The 23,039-nt window shown below is 42.0% G+C and overlaps 1 protein-coding gene and 1 long non-coding RNA gene across 2 annotated transcripts in view; one reads left to right on the top strand and one right to left on the bottom strand.

The window, feature by feature from the left end:
- The window catches only part of LOC306641004, a 35,639-nt gene extending 30,695 nt beyond the window's left edge, over positions 1–4,944 (bottom strand). Inside the window, exon 1 of the long non-coding RNA XR_013757985.1 lies at positions 4,468–4,944. This is a non-coding gene — a long non-coding RNA (uncharacterized lncRNA). The remainder of the gene's footprint in view (positions 1–4,467) is intronic.
- The window catches only part of DNHD1 (dynein heavy chain domain 1), a 79,721-nt gene that overhangs the window by 30,758 nt on the left and 25,924 nt on the right, over positions 1–23,039 (top strand). The window contains 20 exon segments of the mRNA XM_079105771.1: positions 4,864–5,021; positions 5,521–5,671; positions 5,674–5,732; positions 5,736–6,012; positions 9,968–10,095; positions 10,194–10,392; positions 10,819–10,913; positions 11,445–11,652; positions 13,801–13,811; positions 13,813–13,927; positions 14,255–14,274; positions 14,276–14,305; positions 14,307–14,336; positions 14,338–14,355; positions 14,467–14,526; positions 14,528–14,629; positions 14,632–17,365; positions 17,573–17,750; positions 17,912–18,104; positions 18,582–18,870. Of these exon segments, the coding sequence (XP_078961897.1) occupies positions 4,864–5,021; positions 5,521–5,671; positions 5,674–5,732; positions 5,736–6,012; positions 9,968–10,095; positions 10,194–10,392; positions 10,819–10,913; positions 11,445–11,652; positions 13,801–13,811; positions 13,813–13,927; positions 14,255–14,274; positions 14,276–14,305; positions 14,307–14,336; positions 14,338–14,355; positions 14,467–14,526; positions 14,528–14,629; positions 14,632–17,365; positions 17,573–17,750; positions 17,912–18,104; positions 18,582–18,870 (5,055 nt within the window).

Raw genomic sequence — 23,039 nt, 5'->3', positions numbered from 1 at the left:
TTGTTCTGGCAATCTGTATGCCTGTGGCGTCTTTTCCTATAAAATGAATCTCTTGTAAACAACATATAGTTTAATCCTGGTTTTTGATCCATTTTTCTAAGTTATGTCTTTTAATTTGCGAGTTAAGACCCTTAATATCAGTGTTGGTAAGGATATGTGTTTGTGTTTTCCTGCCATTTTCCTTTTTTGCTATATTTAATACTGTCTTGATTCTCCTTTAGTAGATTATTATTAGTTTCATTCCTATATTTGGGATCTTTGGGTTTTGTTTTTGAGTTCTTCTATGTGCAGTTTATCTTTGAGTATTCTTTGAAGTTCTAGCTTGGTGTTCATAAACTCTTTAGTTTATTCTTATCATGGAAAGTTTTTATTTCTCCCTTAAATTTGAAAGTGAGATTTGCTGGGTATACTAACCTTGACTGGAAGTTGTTTTCTTTTATATCTTGGAATATCTCATTCCAGGCCCTCCTTGGTTTTAGGATCTGATTTGAGATATCAGAAGTGAGCCATATTGGTTTGCCTCTAAATGTGACCTTTTTCTCTTGTGGCCTTTAACATTCTTTCCTTATTTTCTGTGTTAGGCATTTTGATTATGATATGTCTTGGAGAGCTTCTCATTTGAATAGGTCTGTTTGGGGTCCTGCAAGCCTCCTGGATGTGGTGTCTGTCTCATTTGCGATATGGGAAAAGTTTTCTGTGATTATCTTCTTGAAAATGTTCTTTATGCCTTTAGCTTGTATCTCCATGTTCTCTTCTATCCCAATGATTCTCAGTTTTTGTGTATTGATGTTGTCCCAGATTTCTTGTATCTTCTGATCATGTTTTATTATTTTTTTCCTTTATTATATTCTATACACTCAAATTCATGTGTCCTGTCTTTAGGGCCTGAAGGTCTGTCTTCAAGAACTGAAGTTCTATTTTCTATACAATCTAATTGGTTAGTGATGCTTTTAAGTGAATTTTTAATTTGATTTATTGTGTCTTTAATTTATATGAGTTCTGATTGTTTTCTTTCACTATTTCTGCTTATTTGTTGAAGTGGTCTTTGATCTCCTATATTTGTTCTCTTTTTTCCTTCCTTAGTTCTTCTTTTAGTTTATTGAACATTTTAATAATCAGTTTTTAAATGATCTTTCTCTGGGATTTTATCCATATCACTATCAGTGGGATCTGTCATGGGGGAACTGTGAATTTTGTGGGGAGATTTGTTTGCCATTTCCTTATGTTTTCAGAGGTCTTGGACTTGGGCATCAGTTGAGATGGATTTCCTTTCCTCTTCTTTACATGGGTCCTTTTGTTTGTAATTATTGCTTTTATCTTGGACTTCTCTTTGTTTTTGATATATGAGTAGATGTCAAAGGATGGGACCTGAGTTTCTTCTGTAATTAATCTTTCTTGGGTCCTTGTTTTTAATTTAGGGCTTTTGTCTCCTCCATTCTCTGAGTTGGAGAAGATCAAGACTCTGATCAGGTTAGATTGTGTGTGGTGAGATTCACTGTTGCTTGTTTGAGATGTAGGTATTTCTCAGCTGCAGGATCTCTACTCTGTGATCTTGAAGTGTCACAATCTCTTTCCAGTCCCTCTTAAAGGGAGGGGAGTCAAGAGTGGTGCTAATGTCAGCAACAGATGTTCACCTTTAAGATAAATATCCCGTGTCTACTTTGACATCTGTAACACTAATTGCTGCTTACATAGAAATAATAGTGGGGTCAGCATTCAACCACTATACCAATAATAAAAAACAGCAGGTTGTCCAGTATATTAATAATCACACCATCTTGAATGGGGTAGGAATTTCATAGTCTAATAATAAGTTTGGGTTTTTATCTCTTCTATTCTTTGTATCAAAATGTAGCTGAAAATCAAATTAAGTCATTAATTTGCATATGAAGCAAGATGTGCTGTCTTTTGGTTCATTTAGTTCAGCAGTAGAGTTTCTACCTTATGAACCCGTAGTGTCCCTGTAGTTCCTAGCATCTCACAGAATAGAGTAAAACAAACAATAGTTACAACTAATGCAAACAATATACAGCATTAAAATAAATACCCTGTTTCTACTATGACATCTACAACATTAATTACCATGAAAAACAGGAATGGTGGGGTCAGTAATTGTCAACAATAAAAAACAATAACCATGAACTAGGTCTAACTTTAAAGCAAACATCAGGTGTCAACTATGCCATCCACAGCAGTAATGATTCCATCAGCATTAATGATGGGAGCAGGAGTTACAAAAACCAATTAGTTCTGAAAGATGCTAAAAATAGTTAATTAGGAGAAAAGAAAATATGCTAGGAAGGTAGAACAGAATGTACAATTTCAAAATGCGAACAAAGAGATGAAGAAGAGATGTAGCAGGTGATGTTTATAAGGAAGGAGGGAAAAAATAGAGGAGACGTGAAGTAAAGGGAGAGAGTGGGAGAGGAAGAATGTGGCCATTGACAGAAGAGATAGAAAGACAAGAAAAATGAACAAATGAAAACCATATAAAGCAAAACAAAAATGTACAAACCAAAAACCCTCAAAAGACAAGGCAAGGAAAAATGACTACAATTTTAAAATGGTTTCAAATGAGAAAAAAAGAAATAAGTGTATGTATATATGCCCCTAACCAATCAGCACAGCAAGATTTCACACACACACACACACACACACACACACACACACACACACACAAGATTTTTTAATGAAAAATGAAGGAAATGTCTCTACTGAGTTAGTCAAAATATTTGAACAGAATGGATGGTCACTGTCTATGCTCAGCTGTCTTTCTTTTCATTTCTTCTTGAGCTGCCAGTTGGAGTGACCTAAGACTGAAGCTGTTTGCTGTAAATCTCAGCTTCCCTTCTCACTAGGATGAGATGGGATGGATTAGGAAGTACCGTCAGTTAGAGTTTTGTCTATATAGATCAGGTCTGTGCACTTCCAGACTAAAGCTTCTGCAGAGTTCTATGAGGGGAGTTCCATCAGGCGTGGATTAAGTCTAGTCAGTCCTCAGGGGCTTTGTTGGGTGGTGTCTGTTTCAGAGGAATTAGACCCACATACCACTAGGGCCAGGCAGTTGTGGATCTCTGATGGCAGTCTGGATCTCAAGAATCCATTCATGAGGCAGGGGAGCCAATCCTCCACTCCCTTTGCTGCCCACAAACACAACCTTCCTGGGCTTAGTCCCCGAATGTATTCACACTCACCTGTTCAGATTCCTGACTCACTTCAGCTCATCATATGAACCACCAGACTCAAAGAAGTGAGTTGGGTTCCCCTTCACTTTTCCAACTTGACTCCCCCTGGGTAGTCTTTTCTGTGCCTTTTTACTCACGTTCTGCTAGGTACACCCTAGGCCACTTTATAGGTGCTTGCTGGGACAACATGGCAGTGATTGCTCTAATCTCTTGGGTCCTGCAGCAGAAATTGCAGAACAGCTGCTCAGGATGACTCCTGCTTCTCTCTGTGACCAGTTGAGAAACTGCTTTTCAAGCATCAGTGCATGGTGTAGCCTCTGGATCAGCTACATTCAGGCTGATTTTTTGATCTCAGGTTTTTCCATACCAAATCTGTGTTTTTCTGTGTTCTCTCTTGCTCCGTGGTTAATCAGAGCCTCTATCGCTGCCACTGCTGTGCTGGTGCCACAGTAGGCTCAGCTTCAATATATACTTTCTTTTTTGTTTGTTGTACCCAAATTTCTGAGCTCCTAAGACACTTTGAATGTCCAGTATTTAATTTTAGTGAAATCCCTCCTTCATCCACCTTGCTGAGAAGCAATATTCCTTGTGCTTGAATCCTGAGCCACAAAACAACTAGGAAAGCAGCCTTCCTCTACTCTCTCTATAGTGTGGATCAAATTTCTTAACCTCTCTGAGCCTCAATTTGCTTATTTGTAAAATAAAGACAATAACAGTATTTATCTTAAAGGGAATTTGTGAGGATAAAAAAGGTTAATGTAGGCAAAGCACTTGAAATATTTTCCATATGTAATAAGTACCCTATACTGAATTTCATGGTATACTCTATTTTTATATTTTATTTTGCTGTTCTGTGCATATTTCAGCATCTCTGAACTTAAATGTCTTATGATTGATGGCATGTCAGAGTTTAGGCTGAATCTTTTTTTCCTTTTTAGTAATATATAAAATAATGTGTTTTTGTTTTTTACTATTAGTGATACCTTAGATTTTGATGAAGTAGCATATAGGTATTATGGTATTCCTGCCTTCTGAGACAGTGAAGTTGTTTATATTACTAAAGGCAGCTTCCAAGATTATCTTCGGACCCCATGTCCTTTTTTCTTTAATCCTTAAAAGCAAAAGGCAGATTACACATTCTTTTTGGTATCTCCTCTTCAAGAGAAGACAGTAAGACTCCAAAAGGAGAGTACTGATAGGGCCCCTACTACTCATTTCCATGCCCTTGACTATACTGTTCCATCCATCTACTCAGAGCACCAACACTACACAATACACCCACCTCCAGTGTTCTCCTCTCCGAGGAGGTCTTTCCAAGTCCTTTCATGCCCACTCTCCCTTCCTGTGCCAGGTTGAGGGTTCCTGGGTGCTCACAGAGGATTTCTCTCACTCTGAGTACCCACTTGTGATCATTCATTTATGTAGCTGTCTCTGCTATTATATTGTAAACAAACTTTAGGTCTTGTCTGTTCACTCTTGCCTACCAATGCAGAGCACAGACCCCAGCAAATAGCAGCTGGCCGGACACTGAGCAAGGGGTGTAGTAAGCATTCAGCGAGTGAGGAAATGAGTTCACGGTTTGGCCTCCCCTTCATCCCACTCCCACTCTGCACCCACAGCACTCCCAGCATGCCTTCTTTTTCATGTATTCCCTAACAACAGACTCTCCTGTCTCCAGAATCCAAGCTGGACAGCACGAAGAAGGATATTCTTGCACAGGTACAGCATGAGAGCCAGATCCGCAGTCAGAAACTAATGGCAGAGCTCACAGATTTTGTGCGGGTATTCCAAATCATCAACTCAGACATTCACGCCATTGCCCAGTGCTCCCAGAAGGTGGGTTCTTCTCATCTGTCCTTCCCAGCTTATCTGGGACCCATTCTTCTCAAAAACTCAGCACACTCCTCAGGTCTTTGCTGAACTTCCAAAAGGGCTCGATGTTCTTAAACTACGTTCACATAAATTATCTGTCTTTGCTAATTCTTGCCCTGTTCATATGGCACATAGTTTCCTGGTATAGGGAAGAGATACCAGTGTAAGGAAAAAAGATGGGGTCTTGCTTTCAGAGATATTGTCCTGCTCTCTGTGACAGCCAGCCAGATAGGGCAATGTTGCCCTGTCATCAGGGTTACAGTCTGGTGGGTGAGAAACTGCCTTCAGAGAGTCCTGGCTCAGAGGGGGATCTGATCCCATATTGCTCCTGCTTCCAGTTGGTTAAAAGACTGCTGTTTATTCTAAAGCCTCCACTCCAAAAGGTGGGAATGCTCCTTGGGGATGGGCCCAAAGAGTTTCAGAGGGTTGTGGGGGTACTGGTCTCATACTGTAGTCTTTGCAGTTGAATGAAGCCAATGAACAGTACATGCAGCTAGAGGAGAGAATGGAGTATATCCGATCACTCCTGGAACTCATCCGCAACCACTTTAGCTTCTATAGTCCTGAGAATGAGGCACTGGACATCTCGGTGAGAGGGCATTTCAGGGAGTTGCCCATCCCCCTGGTCCCCATCCTCCACAAACATGTCTATGCCAATGCCCTCTGCTTGTTCCATAGCTTCTGGATATGTGGGAGGCATTTCAGTTTGAGAAAAGCCAGGCCTCAGAGATCCTGCTCAGCAAGCAACATGCCATTGTACCCAAGCTGCAGCAGCTGATGGCAGCAGCACTGGCAGAGCTGGACGGTCTGCTGGAGAAAGCCCTGTCTGGTCCCTTCATGGACCCTGCACAAGAGCAAAGGAGCACTGAGCACCAGCTTATCTCCCTGGAGCATCAGTTCCAGGACACAGTCAGCTGCCTCAGTGAACTACACCATGCCTATGTCACCTTCACTGGTACTGAGAGATCCCCCCTGCCCCCGCATTACCCTGTGATCAATCTCCAACTGAGATAAAGTTGGGACTCAGAGTCCTGTGTCCTATGGGATCCTAAGCAAGCTTTAGAAATCATGGGTCTTAATTGATCTCTTTTATGAATGAATACTGATGAACAAAACCTTCAAATGTCAAGTATTTCAGGTGTTATACTTAGATGGAAATATAGAGGGCTTATAGCCTGGTAGGGAAGGCAAACAGTTGAATATTTCATTAGAATGTGATAGAGTAAGGAGCTAAATCCTATGCAGGAGAAATGCCTGCCCTCATTGTAGAACTAAGCCTTTGTGTAGCTTTGTTCCATGTAGTTCTATATGAATAGTTTCAACCATTTACTGGCAAATGCCAAAATTTCATTCTTATTTAAGGCTGAGTAATATTCCATTGTGTATATGTACATTTTCTTTATCCATTCATCTGCTGAAGGGCACCTAGGTTGGTTCCATAGCTTACTTTGTAAATTATGCTGCTATCAACAATCACGTGACTGCTCACTATAGTATGCTAATTTTAAGTCCCTTGGTTTAGACCAAGGAATGGGATAACTGGATCAAATGGTGGTTCCATTCCAAGTTTTCTGAGGAATATCCATACTACTTTCCAGAGTGGTTGCACCAATTTGCAGTCCCACCGGGAATTTATGAGTGTACCTTTTCCCCCACATCCTCATCAACATTTATTATTGCTTGTATTTTTGATGATTGTCATTCTGACTGGAGTGAGAGGGAATCTCAGTGTGGTTTTGATTTGCATTTCTCTAATTGCCAGAGATGTTGAACATTTTTTTCATATAGTTGTTGATCAGTCATATTTCTTCTGTGAAGTGTCTGTTTAGTTCCTTAGTCCATTTATTGATTGGGTTATTTGTTTTTTTGGTGTTAAGTTTTTTTGAGTTATTTATATATCTTGGAGATTAATGTTCTATCTTAGGTGCAGGTGGCAAAGATTTTCTCCCATTCTGTAGAATCTCTCTTCATATTCTTGATTGTTTCCTTTACTGTGAAGAAGCTTTTTAGTTTGAATCCATCCCATTTATTGATTCTTGATTTTACTTCTTGTGCTTCCAGAGTCTTATTGAAGAAGTTGGTTCCTGAGCTGACATGATATAGATTTGGGCCTACTTTTTCTTCTATTAGGTGCAGGTTCTCTGATCTGATGCTTAAGTCCTTGATCCACTTTGAGTTGATTTTTGTGCAGGGTGAGAGATAAAGGTTCTTTGTCATTCTGCTACATATGGATTTCCAGTTATCCCAGCAGCATTTGTTGAAGAGGCTATTTTTTTCTCCAAAGTATGTTTATGGCACCTTTGTCTAATATGAATAACCATATTTACATGGGTGTGTCTCTGTGACTTCTAAGGAATGATGTTTTGGTATTGCAGTAGCCACTGCCTCCAGTCAATGTGGTCTAGAGAGAAGGCTGCTGAGAGCCTCACCAGCCCAGACCAGGACCAGTGTAGTGATCTTAGCCCTTCTGTACAGTGGTGCAGGTAGGCTAGTTCCCATCTGTAAAAAACAAAAAAACTTTGTGGGCTGGAGTTTCTTTTCTCAGATTTATCTCTTTTGATAGGACACATTATTTGTGTGTGAGTTGCCCCTTGGCCAACTACCAACTACTACCATATCTGCCTATGAGCATCCCCAGTCTCAGGGCTGTTTGGCCAGATAAGATAGAAGACACTCTAGAACTATTCTTAAGCATGAAACTTCTTTAGCAGTGTAGTGGGAGACCCTTAGCATAGATTCTAAACCTGATGTGAACCACAAACATTGACCTTTTCTGCAAGGGGTTGGATAGTTTGTGAAAAAGCACAGTAAAAGATTCAGGCCTTGTGGTTCTAGGCCCAGGAAACCCAACAGAATTGCTTTTATTTCTTTCCTCCATCCCTATCTCATCACCAAATTCCCAGTTTTTGTTAAAATATCTAGGATTTTAGATCCAAATGGTTTAATAACTACCCCCAGTTTTTAAATCATGGGTCTTCTGTTTTAGCCATTACTTTTAGAATTTGCATTATTTTATAACCATGTGAACAACTATTTGGCATGAAGTTTACTGGTTTTGTTTATTTACTACCATTTATTTTAAATACCACATCTTTTAAGTATTTAATTCCCTCCTCAGATTGCTAGAGTATTTCTCTGAGCATTTTTTCTAAGAAGGGAGTTGTAGACATTAAAATCTTTGTGCTCCTTATATGCTGAGAATGACTTTAAAATGTCCTATGTCACAACTTAGCTAACCATTGGATTTTGAAATCACAGATATTTTCTTCAGACTCTGATACTGAATCATTGCCTCCCAGTATTTAGCATTGTAAATAAATCTGGTATCAGTCTGATTTTTCTTTTGTAAGAAATCAATTTATCAATTCTTTGATAATAACTTATATGTGCTATGGTCTCTTTATATAATTCTTATGTGTATGTAGACTTTACTGGATCTCTCCATTTATTTTCTTTATTCTCACACATTCATTTATTCCTTCCCTCTCAGTTCTAGATAAAAGTTGCAAGCTTGTATTTTAAACTTCTATTTTCTGTGGTATCTAGTTTATCTTTTCCATTGTATCCCACTTATTCTATGTGTATGCTTACATACACATGTTTATGCATGCAAGTGAGTATTTATGTGTGTGTGTATATGCTTATGTATCCCAGCTGTATTTGCTGAAGAGGACAAGAAGCAAAGATATTCCAGAAGCAAGAGCCCCATTTTATTCAGATCTATTTCTAATACTGTTCCCCACTAAAAGGAAACAGGGTTACTCAGAATAATGGACAATTCCAAGAACTGTGGTAGGGGAGGTACAAGATGAGTCTGCAGTATCATTTTATGCCAGAAAGTAAGGAAGCGTTAGATTTTTTAAAAATTATGGTAGCTTGTCACAAGGATATGGAATCGATACCAAAAGGCCAGTCTGAGACAATGTGACCAATTAAGCAATATAGAAACAAATTCTGAATTATCCAAAAACCCCAGTAATAGTGATATCATAAAATAATAATACTAAATAAATAAGATTCATACTTACAGTATGAATACCAAGAGCTAACTGGCAAATGTGAAGAGAGGGCTGGAGTGGGAAAATTCTGTTAACTGTTACTGTAGTAAGGGTCTGGTCAATCAAATCAAGAGACAAGATGTTAGCTGGGTTCATCAGCACTCACCTGTAATACTAGTGTCAGGAGGCTGAAGTAGGAGAATTTCAAGTTCAAAGCCAGCTCATGCAACTTAGCAAGACCTTGTCTCAAAATCAAACATAAAGAGGATTGGGGATATAGGTCAATGATACTATAAAAATGTCCACAGAAAAGAGGGAGAAATGTGCTAATGCCGTAGCTTGTGAGATGAATGGAGGAAATAATTGCCAATGACAAATGCAATAAGGAGCTTCACCGTTTTCTTCCTATGCAGGCCAGATCTTCTTTCGTATTTATCTCCCTGTACTTCCCTTGAGCTATTCATTCACTTATTCATTCAGCACATATTTGTTGAGTGCCTGCTGTGTACCAGGCTTGAAGGAACAAATGAGAAACCTCTCCCTATTGGATCCAACATTTTAGTTGGAAGAAAAAGACAACAAATAATAAAATAAAATAAAACTAAATCATGTAGTATATTAGAAAGTGATAAGTGATCCAAGGAAGAAAAAAATGTTGAGAATGCTAGGGAGGGTACATAGCAATTTTTATGAGACATTCTACATAATTCTCATTATGAAGGTGCTATATGAGCAAGGACTTGGAGCTGGCGCAGGTATGAGCCATGTTGTTCTCTGAGGGAATAGTGTTCCAGGAAGAATGAACAATAATTCACACACACACACACACACACCCCGCTTTTTTCTGTCATTATGGGCTCTTGGTTGACTATTCCCCAACTAGCCCAGATCTCAGCCACCCCTATTCCACAGGGGATGTGAGCCCGTTGCCCCTGCCAATCTGTGGGACTAGACCTATCGTACTGCAACAGCGCATCTGGCACCTGTACCGAGTGATCTCTGAAAACATCAGCGAATGGAAGTGCATGGCTTTTGCCAAGGTCTAATACACCTCCTTAGAGCTCTTGCCTGGGAATGAGGATTGCAAGAGTGGGGTTAGGGAGGGTTTCAGACTGAGAGTGAGCCCTTCTTCCTTCAGTTCAGCCTGTCTATGGCCCAGGAGAAGACAGACAGCTGGCTGACAGAGGCAGCACGGATGAGTACCACCCTGGGACTGCACAGTCCAGTGCTACAGCGCTGCATGCGCATGCTGGAAGAGTTCCGTAGCTATCTGCCCTTGCTTACCAAACTGGGCAGCTTCCAGCTGCAGAACCCTAACTACCAGTCCCTCCTGAGAGGTATGTTTGGTCAGAGTCAGAGGGGAGGAAAAGGTGTAGAGCAATGCAACAACTTAGTTCCCTGCTGCTCTTGCTGGAAACATCTTTCCTCCCTAGGTTGCTGCCTCCTTTCCCCACATATCATAACATCTTTTCTCCAACAGATATGAAAATTCTAATCTCCTTTCTGTAGGTTACCCTTTGCTGAGTCAGGGGGATGATAGTAGCTGGGCTCTGGCTGGGGTCTTAGTTCTGAGCTCTGAACTGTGCTCTGTACCTTGGGGTCTGAGCTCTTGTGCACTGAGATCTGCAGCCTGCAGTCTGGGACCTAAACTGGACTGGGTTCTGGGTCTTGCATCTGGACTTAGGGTGGAACTGAACTCTGAGATATGGGCTGGACTCTGCCACATACTGGGTGTTCTTCTGACTTGTCTCTTCTACCTCTAGCTTTAGGGCTAAACATTCTTCACAACATGGAACTCCTAACACTGGGCCAACTCCTCACTTGTCCGCTGCTGGAGTTTGCAGATCGAATCAACCAGGTGGGGCCCACAGGAGGGAGTTAAAAGAGGTGGTCCAAATCCAGGACCTATAATAGAGTCAGTCAAGGCCTAGTAGTTCCTTCAGACACCAGGGCAGTAGAAGCTGGCATGCAGGAACCAAAGTACTTAAGTCTTTGGATGAAGATCTGATGGGTGGTTCTAGACACTTTGTGACTAAATGTTCTCCCTGGGGGAAGGAAATGGGTAGCAACCTCCAAGTGGTAGGCACACAGAATGGCAGATGTCCCCTAATGTTTACCCTGTCCCAAAAGAGCACAAGCTGATCAAAGTATTACTCAGTGAGAGCCTTACACAAGGGTAGGCTTTAACACAGTGACCCTGGGCCAAAGTGGTACTGCTGGTGGCCTATCATTGAAGCCTGATGGTCTCACTCTTCCTCCATCTCTGAGACTTTTACTGCCTAAACCCTGTCCTTTGTGTTCTGTCTCAGACTCAGTCCATAAGTCCTTGTGTCAAAGCTGTCCCCTGAGCCATTTGCCAGTCCTGGCTTCTGAGACTCTGCTATTTCAGGTCTGGCAGTGTGAGAATGAACGAATTCATGCACAAGAAAGCCTGCAACAACTGCAGAAGTACTGGGAAGCGCGCCAGCTACGCTTGCTCAACTTTATCCTGCATGTACCCTACAAGCCCCCAGCTTCGGAGCTCTCCAAGAGGCAGGCCCTCCGCAGCTCCCAGTGGGAGGTAGTAGGCAAGGACAGTGGCACCTTCATTCTTTCAGGTGAGACTCAGCCCTTGTGACCTTATGAATGCCCATCTGCCTGGGACCATTTTCATCTATTACATGCACCAAGCCCTGCCAGATCTAGTTGCTTCAGCTAGGGTCCCATCATTACTGGGTAGCTTGAGGGATCAGTCTATTCTGACACTTGTCTTCCATGTACCTCCCATACTCTTCATGTCCATGGGATTTCCATCCCCTGCCTCAATACACACACACACACACACAAACACACACACACACACACACACACACATACCACACACACACACACACATCTTCCTCACCCTACCTAAGGCCTGGCTCCTTCAAAGATGGTTCTTTCCTTTCTGGATATACTCAGAAATAACCATTCCTCGTAATTATTTCTATCTTTCAATGCTTTGTCCTCTAAATTGCACCCAAATAATTCAGCCTCATTCACTCAACGTTCTTTTCACTCATACCTTCATTAAAACTCACCAGCATCTTCTGTACCAAACACAAGGGACCCCTGAGATTTACAGAGAGAGCAGGCCCTCTCCCATGGAAACTCCCAGTCCAGTGAGAGATAGAAGACAAGTGCATGATTGTGAACCTATACTGGAGGGCAGTAGAATCTTGGAGTTGGGTCAAGCTCAAAGAACCAGAAAAATTAGGTGGAAGTTCTCCTTTTAGGCAGAGGCCTCATGCTGATTTTTGAAGCAGTGGGAGTTTGCCAAACTTGCATGATGAGAATAGTTTTGCCAGACAGGAAACAACCACATGTTTAAGCATCCAAAATGATTCAGTTGGGAATTGCCAGTAGAGGAGAAATTCTCTTATCCAATATAATGAGATCCCCATTGGTTAATATCCAAAGAGGTAGTTAAATAGGGTAATCAAAAACTATGTATATATGATGTAATATTTTATTTTAGCTTAAAACATGTACAGTGTACATTTACTTACTTGACCTTTTATCCTAAGTACAAGAGCTTTTCTTTTAATTTGGGGTCCACTGTTGCTTCTTCTCATTGCCTTTCTTGAATTATATATTATCTACAATTTCTATTTTCACTTCTGTGGAGTTGAGTAGCACTATGAAGACACTGAAAAGTTACCTGAGCCCAGAAATTTTCTAGATGTTTTTATTATTAATTTCCAGTTTTTAAAATTGACTTGCCTGTACCCCAAAATAGCTTGCCTTTACTGAAACCTTATATAGTTTCCATAGAAACAGTAACTCTTTTCCTACATTTATTTCAGAAGTTACCACAATATTAGATTAATTCAATAGTTAAAAGTATAACATAACTCATGTACGTAGGTTTGCGAACACACTTTGTTTCTTGGTGAGGAAACAGTTTAACTAGTGGAAGCAAAAATGTTGGGATCTTTTAAAGAACAACTTGAGAATGGTATCAGTTGAGTTTTGACCCTTACTCAGAATTTTATAGTAAGAATGGAAAGCACCCACTGAAAAGAACTTCTAATTCACTGTAGCCAAAAGAATACTAGAAGAAAAAGTGAGAAAGATTCCTAATTCACTGGAGCGCAAAGAATACTAGAAGAAGAACTGAGACAGATGAAGTTGGAGGAGGTCAGATCATGCAAGTCTTGTAGGCTCACATTACAATTTTACTACAATGACATGAAACTTCTTTCTCAGTTCTTCTACCATCTTTACACTAGTTAGTGAACTTACCTTACTTCCAGTCCTAGTCTCACATGGAATGACGGGATAACTCTGCAATACCAAAGAGCCATGTTGGGAACATGAGGGAAAAGTTTGGTTTCAGTTTTTAAGCCAGGAACCCTCTCATTTCAGAATTGGCTTTCTTGCTGTAGAAATAGGGACTAGAATCATTGAGCCCTCTTTCCAGGCTGGAGTCTCTAGTTATTCAAAGAACTTCCATGGAACTAGGTGGATACTGATAGTAGGTAGCCTGGGAAATCAGCTGGCCTGGAGTCTGCCCACAGTGCTTGGAGGGAGGGAGAGTTTCTTCTTTTCTTGTTTTGTTTTACTGGTTCTACAATATTGACCAATGTAATCCTTGAAGAAAGGGCATCAAAGTCTCTGAAATTGCCTCAACTAGAAGGTTACATGGGTCTTCTTTTTTTACTACCCTACCCCCCTGCCCGTTCTTCCACATGGAATGATGCCATCTCAGCTTTTTTCCTCCATAGACTACAGTAACCCTACAAGATTCTATACAGGAAAGTCTTCAGACATTATTCAAGATACTGGCCATCCAAAAGTCAGGAGACTTACACAAAGTAGCTTTGGAGTGGGTAACCATCATGCATGGCCTGGGTGAGTGCAGGCCTCCAGCTGGACTGACGTGTGGAACTGAGGTGGGAGGTGGGGATGGTCCATAGGGATCCGGGTGAAGGGTGGAGGCTGGATGGGAGACTATCTGAAGGACAGGGTGAGGATCTCCTTCAGGTGATATGTTTCAGATGAGGTGAACAGGTCTTTATTTACAATAAATGTTTATTTCCCCTAACAAGTTCCTGGGTCCTGATGAGCAAAGTATTTTGGTTGGGCTTATGGGGCACCCTGGATGTCAGGAGCAGGCTGGACCCACTTGCAGAAGCTAGAACTCTAGAGTCTCCCTCCAGTATCCCTCTGCTTACACAGGTGCCCTGCTAGAGGTGTGTGGTGACATTCCAGCAGAAGTGGATTTTTATGAAACAAAGTTCTGCATGAGATGAAGATCCAGCTTCCCAGTGGCTGATCTGGTAGGGAATGGAGTTGAGGCAGAGTGGGCAAAGAGCTGCTGAATAGTTGGTGGATAGGGGAGTTGCCACTTCATGTTTTGTACTCATTTTTACCCTCTTCCTTCACCACAGAATGCTCGTTTCAAGGTCATGGATGATCAGTATCGGACCCTGATGCGTATCTCTGTAGCCTGACCCCATGGTTCTGTCACTTATAGTGCCCACTGCCAAGAGGAGCCCTTACTTCCAAGGCCAGCAGCTACAACAACTGCTGCAAGCAGGATCAGTGGAGCTGGTAGAGCATCAATCATGGCTCTAGAGAGTGTGCTCTATGGTGTATGTGCCCACTTCCCCCGCCTTTTCTTCCTTAGTGGTAGTGAGCTTGTGGCCTTGCTAGCTGCCCCTCTAGAGTCATGTGAAGCCCAGTTGTGGGTAAAACGCTGCTTTCCTCATGTGCATGCTGTGAGCTTCCAGTCCATTCCCCAAAATAATGAGAAAAACTTGGATGAGCAGGAGTCAAGTCCAAGCAGACAAACTCAGGTAGAGGCACTGGCTGTGCTAGGGGCAGGTGGGGAGGAGGTGAAGCTGCAGGGGCCCCTCCTTCTGCATCCAGATCTCCCCAAGTGGCTAGCCTCTTTGGAGAAGTGTCTGCGCTTGGTACTAGTGTACAAACTGCAAGACTGTGTGTCTGCCCGCCTTACTCTGGGCCCTTCCCTAGGCGAAACCTTTAAGAAGCTGCCTCAGCAAAACCAGTTGACCTTGCAATTAAATGTCCAACACTGGCTAGATTTAATCCAGTCCTTCCCGTGGCAGTGTATACTGGTGGCAGAAGAGGTGGTATGGCGAGCTGAGATGGAGGAGGCTCTGCTTGAGTGGGGGACCCTAGCCATGACTTCCAGGCATATAGACAAGCTAGGAGTACTTGTGCAATTTATACAAGCCCAGAGGAGATCCCAGGGTGGGCAGCCTCTGCCCTCTGTCCGCCAAACCAGCCTGTTTAGTGCTTTACTGGTTATGGCAGTGACTCACCGGGATATAGCACAACTGCTAGAGAAGCACCACGTCAGTGATCTGACAGACTTTCATTGGGCCCGCCAACTCAAGTATCACCTGGGTTCACCTCACTTGATCCCTCAAAGTCCCCTGCAGAGTCTTAAGACTATTATATCTACTGAATCCTCTCTGTCACCAGCTGCATGCTGGATAGATGTGCTGGGCCGGTCCTTCCTGTACAATTATGAATACTTGGGTCCCAGACTGAGGCCTCTACCCAGCCTGCTGCCTGAGCGGCCAGTGCTGGTTCTATTACTGGCCCTGGAGGAGGTGGCTTGTGGGACTCTACTGGGCCCTGATGGTGTGGGTAAGACAGGATTGGTGAATAGCCTGGCACAGGCTCTGGGCCGCCAGCTGGTAATGATGCCCTGCTTGCCTCAGATAGAGGCCCGATGCCTGAGCAACTACCTGAATGGTGCCCTGCAGAGTGGTGCCTGGCTGCTGTTGGAGGCGGTGCATCACTTGCCTCCTGGCTTGCTCTCTGCCCTGGGCCAGCGCCTGGCTGAACTGCACCACCTCTATGCCCCACTGTACCAGGAGGCTTCCCAAAGCACCAGCAGCATAGATCCCACTAAGTCTCAGCTCCTTGGCACTGGTTTCTTTGAGAAACATCGTGTGTCTGTGTGCCTCGGCTATGGCTGTCTCCTAACACTGCGTGCCTTGAGCCCTGTCATACCTGCCAACCTGCACCTGCTACTGAGGCCTGTGGCACTGGCACTGCCTGACCTACAACAAGTAGCAGAACTGACCCTGCTGGGGGCAGGTGTGCATGGTGCCTCACACATGGCTACCCGCCTATCCAAATTCTTCTCCTTAGAGCGTGAGCTGGTGTCTGGGCATCTGCCCTGCCGCTTGCCACTGCTCAAACAGATACTAGAAGATACAATACAGACATTAAATAAGACCAATAAGGAAGAAGTCAACTCCCAGCATTCCCACAGCCTAATAGCCATGGAGGAGGCTGCGCTACTGCATGCCCTGTTGCACTCACCACTGTTCAGCATCCTGAATGAGCTCCGTTTGCACAACCTCCAAGAACTGCTCTGCGGCATTTTCCCTAGTGCTAGCCAAGCGTTGGCAGAGCCTATGACCCACAGGCTGATGAAGCCACTAATGGTGGAGGAACTGCAACAGGTAGGCCTGTATCCTGGTTCTGACATTTTGGGGTCTCTGGAGCAGCTGAGTGAGGCCCTGAGTCGGGCCTCAGGCATTCTACTCCTGGGCCCTGCAGGCAGCGGAAAGACTGCTTGCTGGTACAGCTTATTTAAGATACATAATCGGCTGGCAGCTATGGAGAATACCTCAACTCAAGGCTGCCAACCTGTGGAAATTAGTCACCTCTACCCCAGTGTGCTCAGCTCCCAGGAGTTCCTAGGATACCTAGAGGGCCCCTGCTGGCACCATGGTGTCTTTCCCAGGCTACTTCGTGCAGGCCCTCGTTGTAACAACATAGGCCCAAAGGAGCAGACAGAAAAAAAGATGGGGATTCAGCACTGGATAGTATGTGATGGGGCCTCTAGTGCTGCTTGGCTGGACTCCATTACTTGCCTTCTGAGTGACTATCCCCAGCTTAGGCTCCCCAATGGTCAACAGATTGCACGACCCCCAGGTACGTTTCTCTTGATGGAGATAGCAGATGCAACAGGCATGTCCCCCACAGTGGTGGGCTGTTGTGCTCTAGTCTGGTGTGGTGGGGAGCAGACTTGGCAGTGTATGCTTAGCATCTTGATGGCAGCCCTACCCCATGAGTACAACTTGCAGTCCCAGACAATCACTGAGCTCAACCGCCTGGCTGAAGTTCTAGTGCCTGCAATGTTCAGGTTTCTTACCCGCAAGGGTGCCAGTTCTCTCTTGCAGGTACACGGACAGCAGGCTGTTTGCCCAGGAGTAGCAGAAGTCACCAGCCTGAAACGAATCTTGCATGGTCTGCTTGACCCCCACCTGCGCCTAGATGAGGAGAAGGTGGCACATGGTTCAGGTGGGAAGATGGAGGGCTGACGTGGGAGAGATGGTTTCCTGGTAGCTGGGATATAGCTGGAGCCAGAAGTATGGGGTCTTGGTGGAGCTGGGCCAGGAGCCTAAGAGTGAGAAATAATATGGTCAACTTCTACTGTTCCCCCTGCCCCCTGCATCTCCTACTTTTTGCCTACTCGGACTCCTGTTTTGGCTATGGTGACCACTGCAGAAGACCTCAGCTCTAGTGATCCTGTGGCCCAACACTTAAGGTCTTCAAAAAGTGGCTCTTTGAGCCAGTCCCAGGCTGACATTGATGATATGCCAAATAAGCGTAGGGAGCATTTGCTGGTTGTCAGCAGCTTCCTTTTTGCCCTGATTTGGAGCTTTGGAGCCCATCTCCCTTCCAGGTACCTATATGGGTAGTGGATGGGGGAAGTAGAGGGTTGAGATGCACTGGCCCATGGGAGTTAAAACTCATGTGACACCACTGCGGGTGTATGGTAAATTGTGTGTGTCACAGATGGAATTCTTATAACTGACACTTTTGCCTGTGTGTCCATCTGAGCAGGCTTTGGCCCTTCTTTGATACCTTCATGAGGAATTCTATTAGTTGCATCTCCAACTACCCTGAGCCACCACACTCAGTCTTAGTGTTTGATCTACATGTAAACCCTGATGATGGGACACTGGTCCCCTTCACTGGCCAGTATCTGAGCAGCCGTGTCAAGGGAAATCTGGGCACCTTCCACCCTTCTACCCAGGTATGAAGCATAGTGGGGTCAGCAGCTAGGGTTGGGACTTAAGGGTCTACACTAGAAGTAGTCCGTGTTCAAGGCCCAACTGAGACCTACCTGCTCCATTTTTTTCTGTTTATCATTTCCTTTTTTTTTTTTTTTTTTTGATGCTGGGGATTAGACCCAGGAGTGCTAGGAGTGCTTTATAACTGAGCTATATTACAAGACCTTTTTACTTTCATGGTTTTATTTTGAGATAGATCTTACTAATTTGCTGAGGCAGAACTCAAACTTGGAACCCTCCTGTCTCAGCCTCTCAAGTTGCTGGGATTACAGACATATACCATTGTGCCCAGCTCACATTCTTTTGATTTTCACATTTATAAGAATACCTGTAATGTTCTCCAAGTACGGCTTTAAGACAAACCCCCTCGAACTATATTTTCAACTACATGACTGTCCTACCCCGGAGCTGCCACAGTAAGCCTTTTTCCTGTCCTGCAGACTGAACGACTCTTGTATGTGGTGGACCTGCTTTTGTCAAGGGGACAGCCTGTGCTCCTTGCTGGAGAGGCTGCAACAGGGAAGTCAGCCTTTCTGGAGGTGCTAGTGGAGCCAAATCACCCTTACATATCTAATAACATCCATCCTGCCTTTAGTTCTACTCATCTTCGTCTCCTGCTGAGCAGAGGGGTCCAGGGCCAAGCACAAGCCAGTCCATGGCCTGGGCGTCACCGGGATTATAAAAGCTCTCTCCTCTTCCTGCTGGAGGATCTGCACTTGGCCACTTCTGGTGAGGAGCTGGGAGGAAGAAAGGAACCATTGTTATCTCATGAGACTTACAAAATTCTTAGCAATATTCACTGACTCTCAAATATGTGTCTATAGATCAAACTTCAGTGTTTTATTCTTTTTTTTAATAGATGGCCACAATACCTTTATTTTACTTATTTATTTTTGTGTGGTGCTGAGGATCAAACCCAGTGCCTCACACATGCTAGGCAAGTGCTCTACCACTGAGCTGCAATCCCAGCCCTCAGTGTTTCATTCTTAATATCCTAACATTCTACATATGTTCCCTGAGCTTCATGAGAACAGAAATTTGTCTCATTTATTTTGATATATCTGACAAGAAGTAAATACACAATAAGAGTTTATAGAAGAAATAAAGGAAAGGAGAGAAATTATGATGAAAGTTTGGGATATTGAAGTTTAAAAGTACTAAAGTGTTATAACTCCAGATGATGACATGTTCTAAATATGGTCACAGGGATAAGTATAAGAAAAGTATAAGAAGAGGTTTTTCAAAGTCAGGGAAGTCAATGGATTAAGGCATTGGATGGGTTGTCCAGTCAAACACTGAAGTCCTTCATGGAATATATTAGTACTTAAATGACAGTAGAAGGTAAAGTTTACTGAATGCTATAAATTGCATGCTTTATATCTTACTTAGTGTTTGTAAAAACCTGGTAAATATGAAGACTTTTTTGTTAATTTTAAGATGAAGAATCTCAGAAGTTTTATAACTTGCCCAAGACACCTTCACTATGAAGTGTAAGAGTCAAGACTAAAATTCAAGTCTATTTGGTTCCTAAACCTGTAATTCTTCCCAACTATATTATTTTGTATTTGCAATGAATTACATAAATAGCTTGTCTCTGGGCAATAGAAGGGATAAAGGGAGGCATAGCCAGATTTGTGAAGAGATTTTAACTGAGAAGAGATTTAAATAAGAGGGTTGAAAATATTGCAAGAAACACTGTAGAGTGAAGAATATTATAGCCGGTAGAGTGAAAAGCTGTCTTTAGATGACAGCTACCAAAACATCCATTACAAGAGTTAAAGAATGAATACACAGAGACAGGAAGATGGCAGAATATAGAGGTTCCTTCCCTCATGGTTCCGTGGCATGAAACAAAAGTAGACAGGCAGCTTCTCAGCAAGGTGAGTGAATAAACAAAAATTAGGGCAAACTTTACTGGAATTTAATACTGGACACTCAAAACAGATTGGGGACTTAGGAGGTTGGATATAATAAAATAAGGAAGAAATCCCCAGTGCCACAGCTGAGGCAGTGACTGGAGGCACAAGCCAGAACAGTCCCTCTGCAAATGCAGGAAAGCAACAGGGAATTAAAGGAACCCCATTCTCAAGAGGACTGAGGTGTATTGGGGTACAGAGAGTTTAGAGATCAGAGTCACTGCCTGGCTAAAATAGTAAGGTGTGCTGCACAATATCCTTTTACATCTCCCAGCAGCATGCAGAAGAGAGCAGAAGGAACCATTTTGCAGCACAGGGGCCTGGCACCTGGAGTAACTTATTTCTGGCAGACTCAAGTCTGATTCAAAAAACAAGCTAGACAGACCTATGCTGTGTAATAGAGACACTTCACAGAAGAATTATGGTTTATCAACAAATATATGAAAAAAATATTCAACATCTCTAGCAATTAGAGAAATGCAAATCCTCACTTCAGTCAGAATGGCAATTATCAAGAATACAAGCAACAATAAATGTTGGTGAGGATCTGGGGAAAAAAGTACACTCATGCATTGCTGGTAAGACTGCAAATTGGTGCAACCATTATGGAAAGCATTATGGATATTCCTCAGAAAACTTGGAATGGAATCACCATTTGACCCAGCTACCCCACTCCTCAGCTTATACCCAAAGGACTTAAAATCAGTATATTATAGTGACTCAACCACATCAATATGTATAGCAGCTCAACTCATAATAGCTGAAGTATGGAATCAACCTAGGTGTCCTTCAACAGATGAATGAATAAAGAAAAAGTGATATATATACACAATGGAATATTACGCAACCTGATAAATGGATGGAGCTAGAGACTATTATCCTAAGTGATTTGAAGTTATGTTTATGCTCAGGTGGGGTTAGAGCTTTTGTGGGGTGAGATTCACTGCTATTTGTTTAGGTTATAAGAATTTCTTGGCAGCAGGGCCTCCACTCTATAATCTTGAAGTGTCCAGTCCAGTCTCTCAGAGGGAGGGGGAACTAAGAGTAGCGCTAATATCAGTAACTTATATGTAAAGATAAATGTACAGCATTTAGTTTGATGTTTACAACATTAATTGCCGCCTACATAGGAATGGTGGGATCACTACCAGGAATACAAACCTGTGAACTACATTCAGCCTTTTGACACCAAGCAACTACTATGTTAGCCACTGAATTAATAAAAACTTCTACATGAATGGGGGTATGAATTGCATAAGCTATATAACTTCATTTTTCAGTGGCATTATATTTTCCAGACAAATACTTTAAAGTAGCTATTATAAAAGTATTCAAATACTTAAAGGAAAATATGATCTTAATGAGTGAACAAACCAGAAATCACAGCAGTGATATCGAAACCAATGAAAAGAATTATAGAGAATTTTTAGAACTAGAAAATACAATATCTGAAATGAAAAATTCACTAGATGGACTTCACAGCAGAATGGAGATGACAGAAGAGTCAATAAACCCTGAAGAATATAAAAATATTTTAATGAAATATCTTCACAGGGAAGAGGACAGAAAAAAATGTGAGGAAATAACTAAAATTTTTCCCAAAATTTATTTTAAAATATTTACTTTCAGATATAAAAATCTCAGTTATCCCAAAGCACAGTAGTAAAAAGAAAGCCACAGGTAGATGCATCATAGTCAATCTGCTAAAAAAAAATCAAAGAAAGAAAACTTTGAATGTTATCAGCAGAGAAACCAAAACATAATATATATGGAGGAACAAAATTAAGAATTATGGTTAGCTCTTCATCAGAAATAGTTGATTCTAGTTGATGGTAGACCAATATCTTCAAAGTACTAAAATTATATTTTAAAAAAGTCAACATAGAATTCTGTAGCTAGCAAAGATACCCTTTGTAAATGAAGTATAGTAAAATATTTTAGACACATAGGTTGAGAAAGTTCACGGCTCCTAGAATTTCACTATAATACTAAAAAGATGTTTCTCAGGCAGAAGGGAAATAACAGATATACAGAAAAGAATGAAGAGTATTAAAAATGGTAAATATGTGGATATATAAAAATGACTTTTTCTTCCTATAGTTTCCTTAAAAGTCAGCTGATAGTTTAAAACAAAAATAATAGCATTGTTAGATGGCTTGCTAATGTAAGTAGAAGTAAAAGAAAGAACAGCTGCAACAGTAAAAGGATGAGGTAGGGAGAAACAAATTGCAGCTATTTATTTATTTTTCTTATTTCAGCAGCCGGGGATTTGAACCGTGGTCCTTGCGCATGCTAGGCGAGCGCTCTCCAAAAGGAGCTATTTCTTCAGCTCCGGGAGAAACAAATTGAATTATACTATTGTTAATTTTGTATTTGTGAAGTAGCATGTGGTAAATGTGAAGTAGGAAGGGTCTGATATTAAGTGTAAAGTGGTATAATATTAATGCTAACTTTGGCAAGTTAAAGGAGGCATATAGTTAGCCCTAGAAAATTACTGAATAAATACTAAGGAGTATAGCCAAATAGCCAATAAATATGAGATAATAAACATTTAAGTTATGCAAAAGAAAGCAATAAAGCTACAGAGGAATTAAAAAATAGAACAAAAAGAAAACAAATAATATGATGGGCTTTAAACCAGACATATCAACAATTACATTAAATATAAATGGACTAAGCACTCCAAAGGCCAACATTGTCAGATTAGATAACAAAGTAAGACCTACCTATATGTTGTCTAAGATATGTACTTCAAAGATAAAAACAGGGCTGGGGATGTAGCTCAGAGGTGGAGTGCTTATCTAGGATGTGTGCAGCCCTGGTTTGATCCCCAGCATAATAAACAGATTAAAGTTTTTTAAAAAGGCAATATATTTACCATACAAATAGAATACATAAGGAAGCACTATGCATTATATAGAGTTCATAATAAAAACACATTATAAGACAGAGGGTACTATTGGAGATAGGACATCTCATAAT

This window comes from Sciurus vulgaris (genome assembly GCF_902686455.1).
Source record: "Sciurus vulgaris genome assembly, chromosome: 11".
Lineage (NCBI taxonomy): Eukaryota > Metazoa > Chordata > Mammalia > Rodentia > Sciuridae > Sciurus > Sciurus vulgaris.
This window is presented reverse-complemented; position numbering and strand designations above follow the sequence as displayed.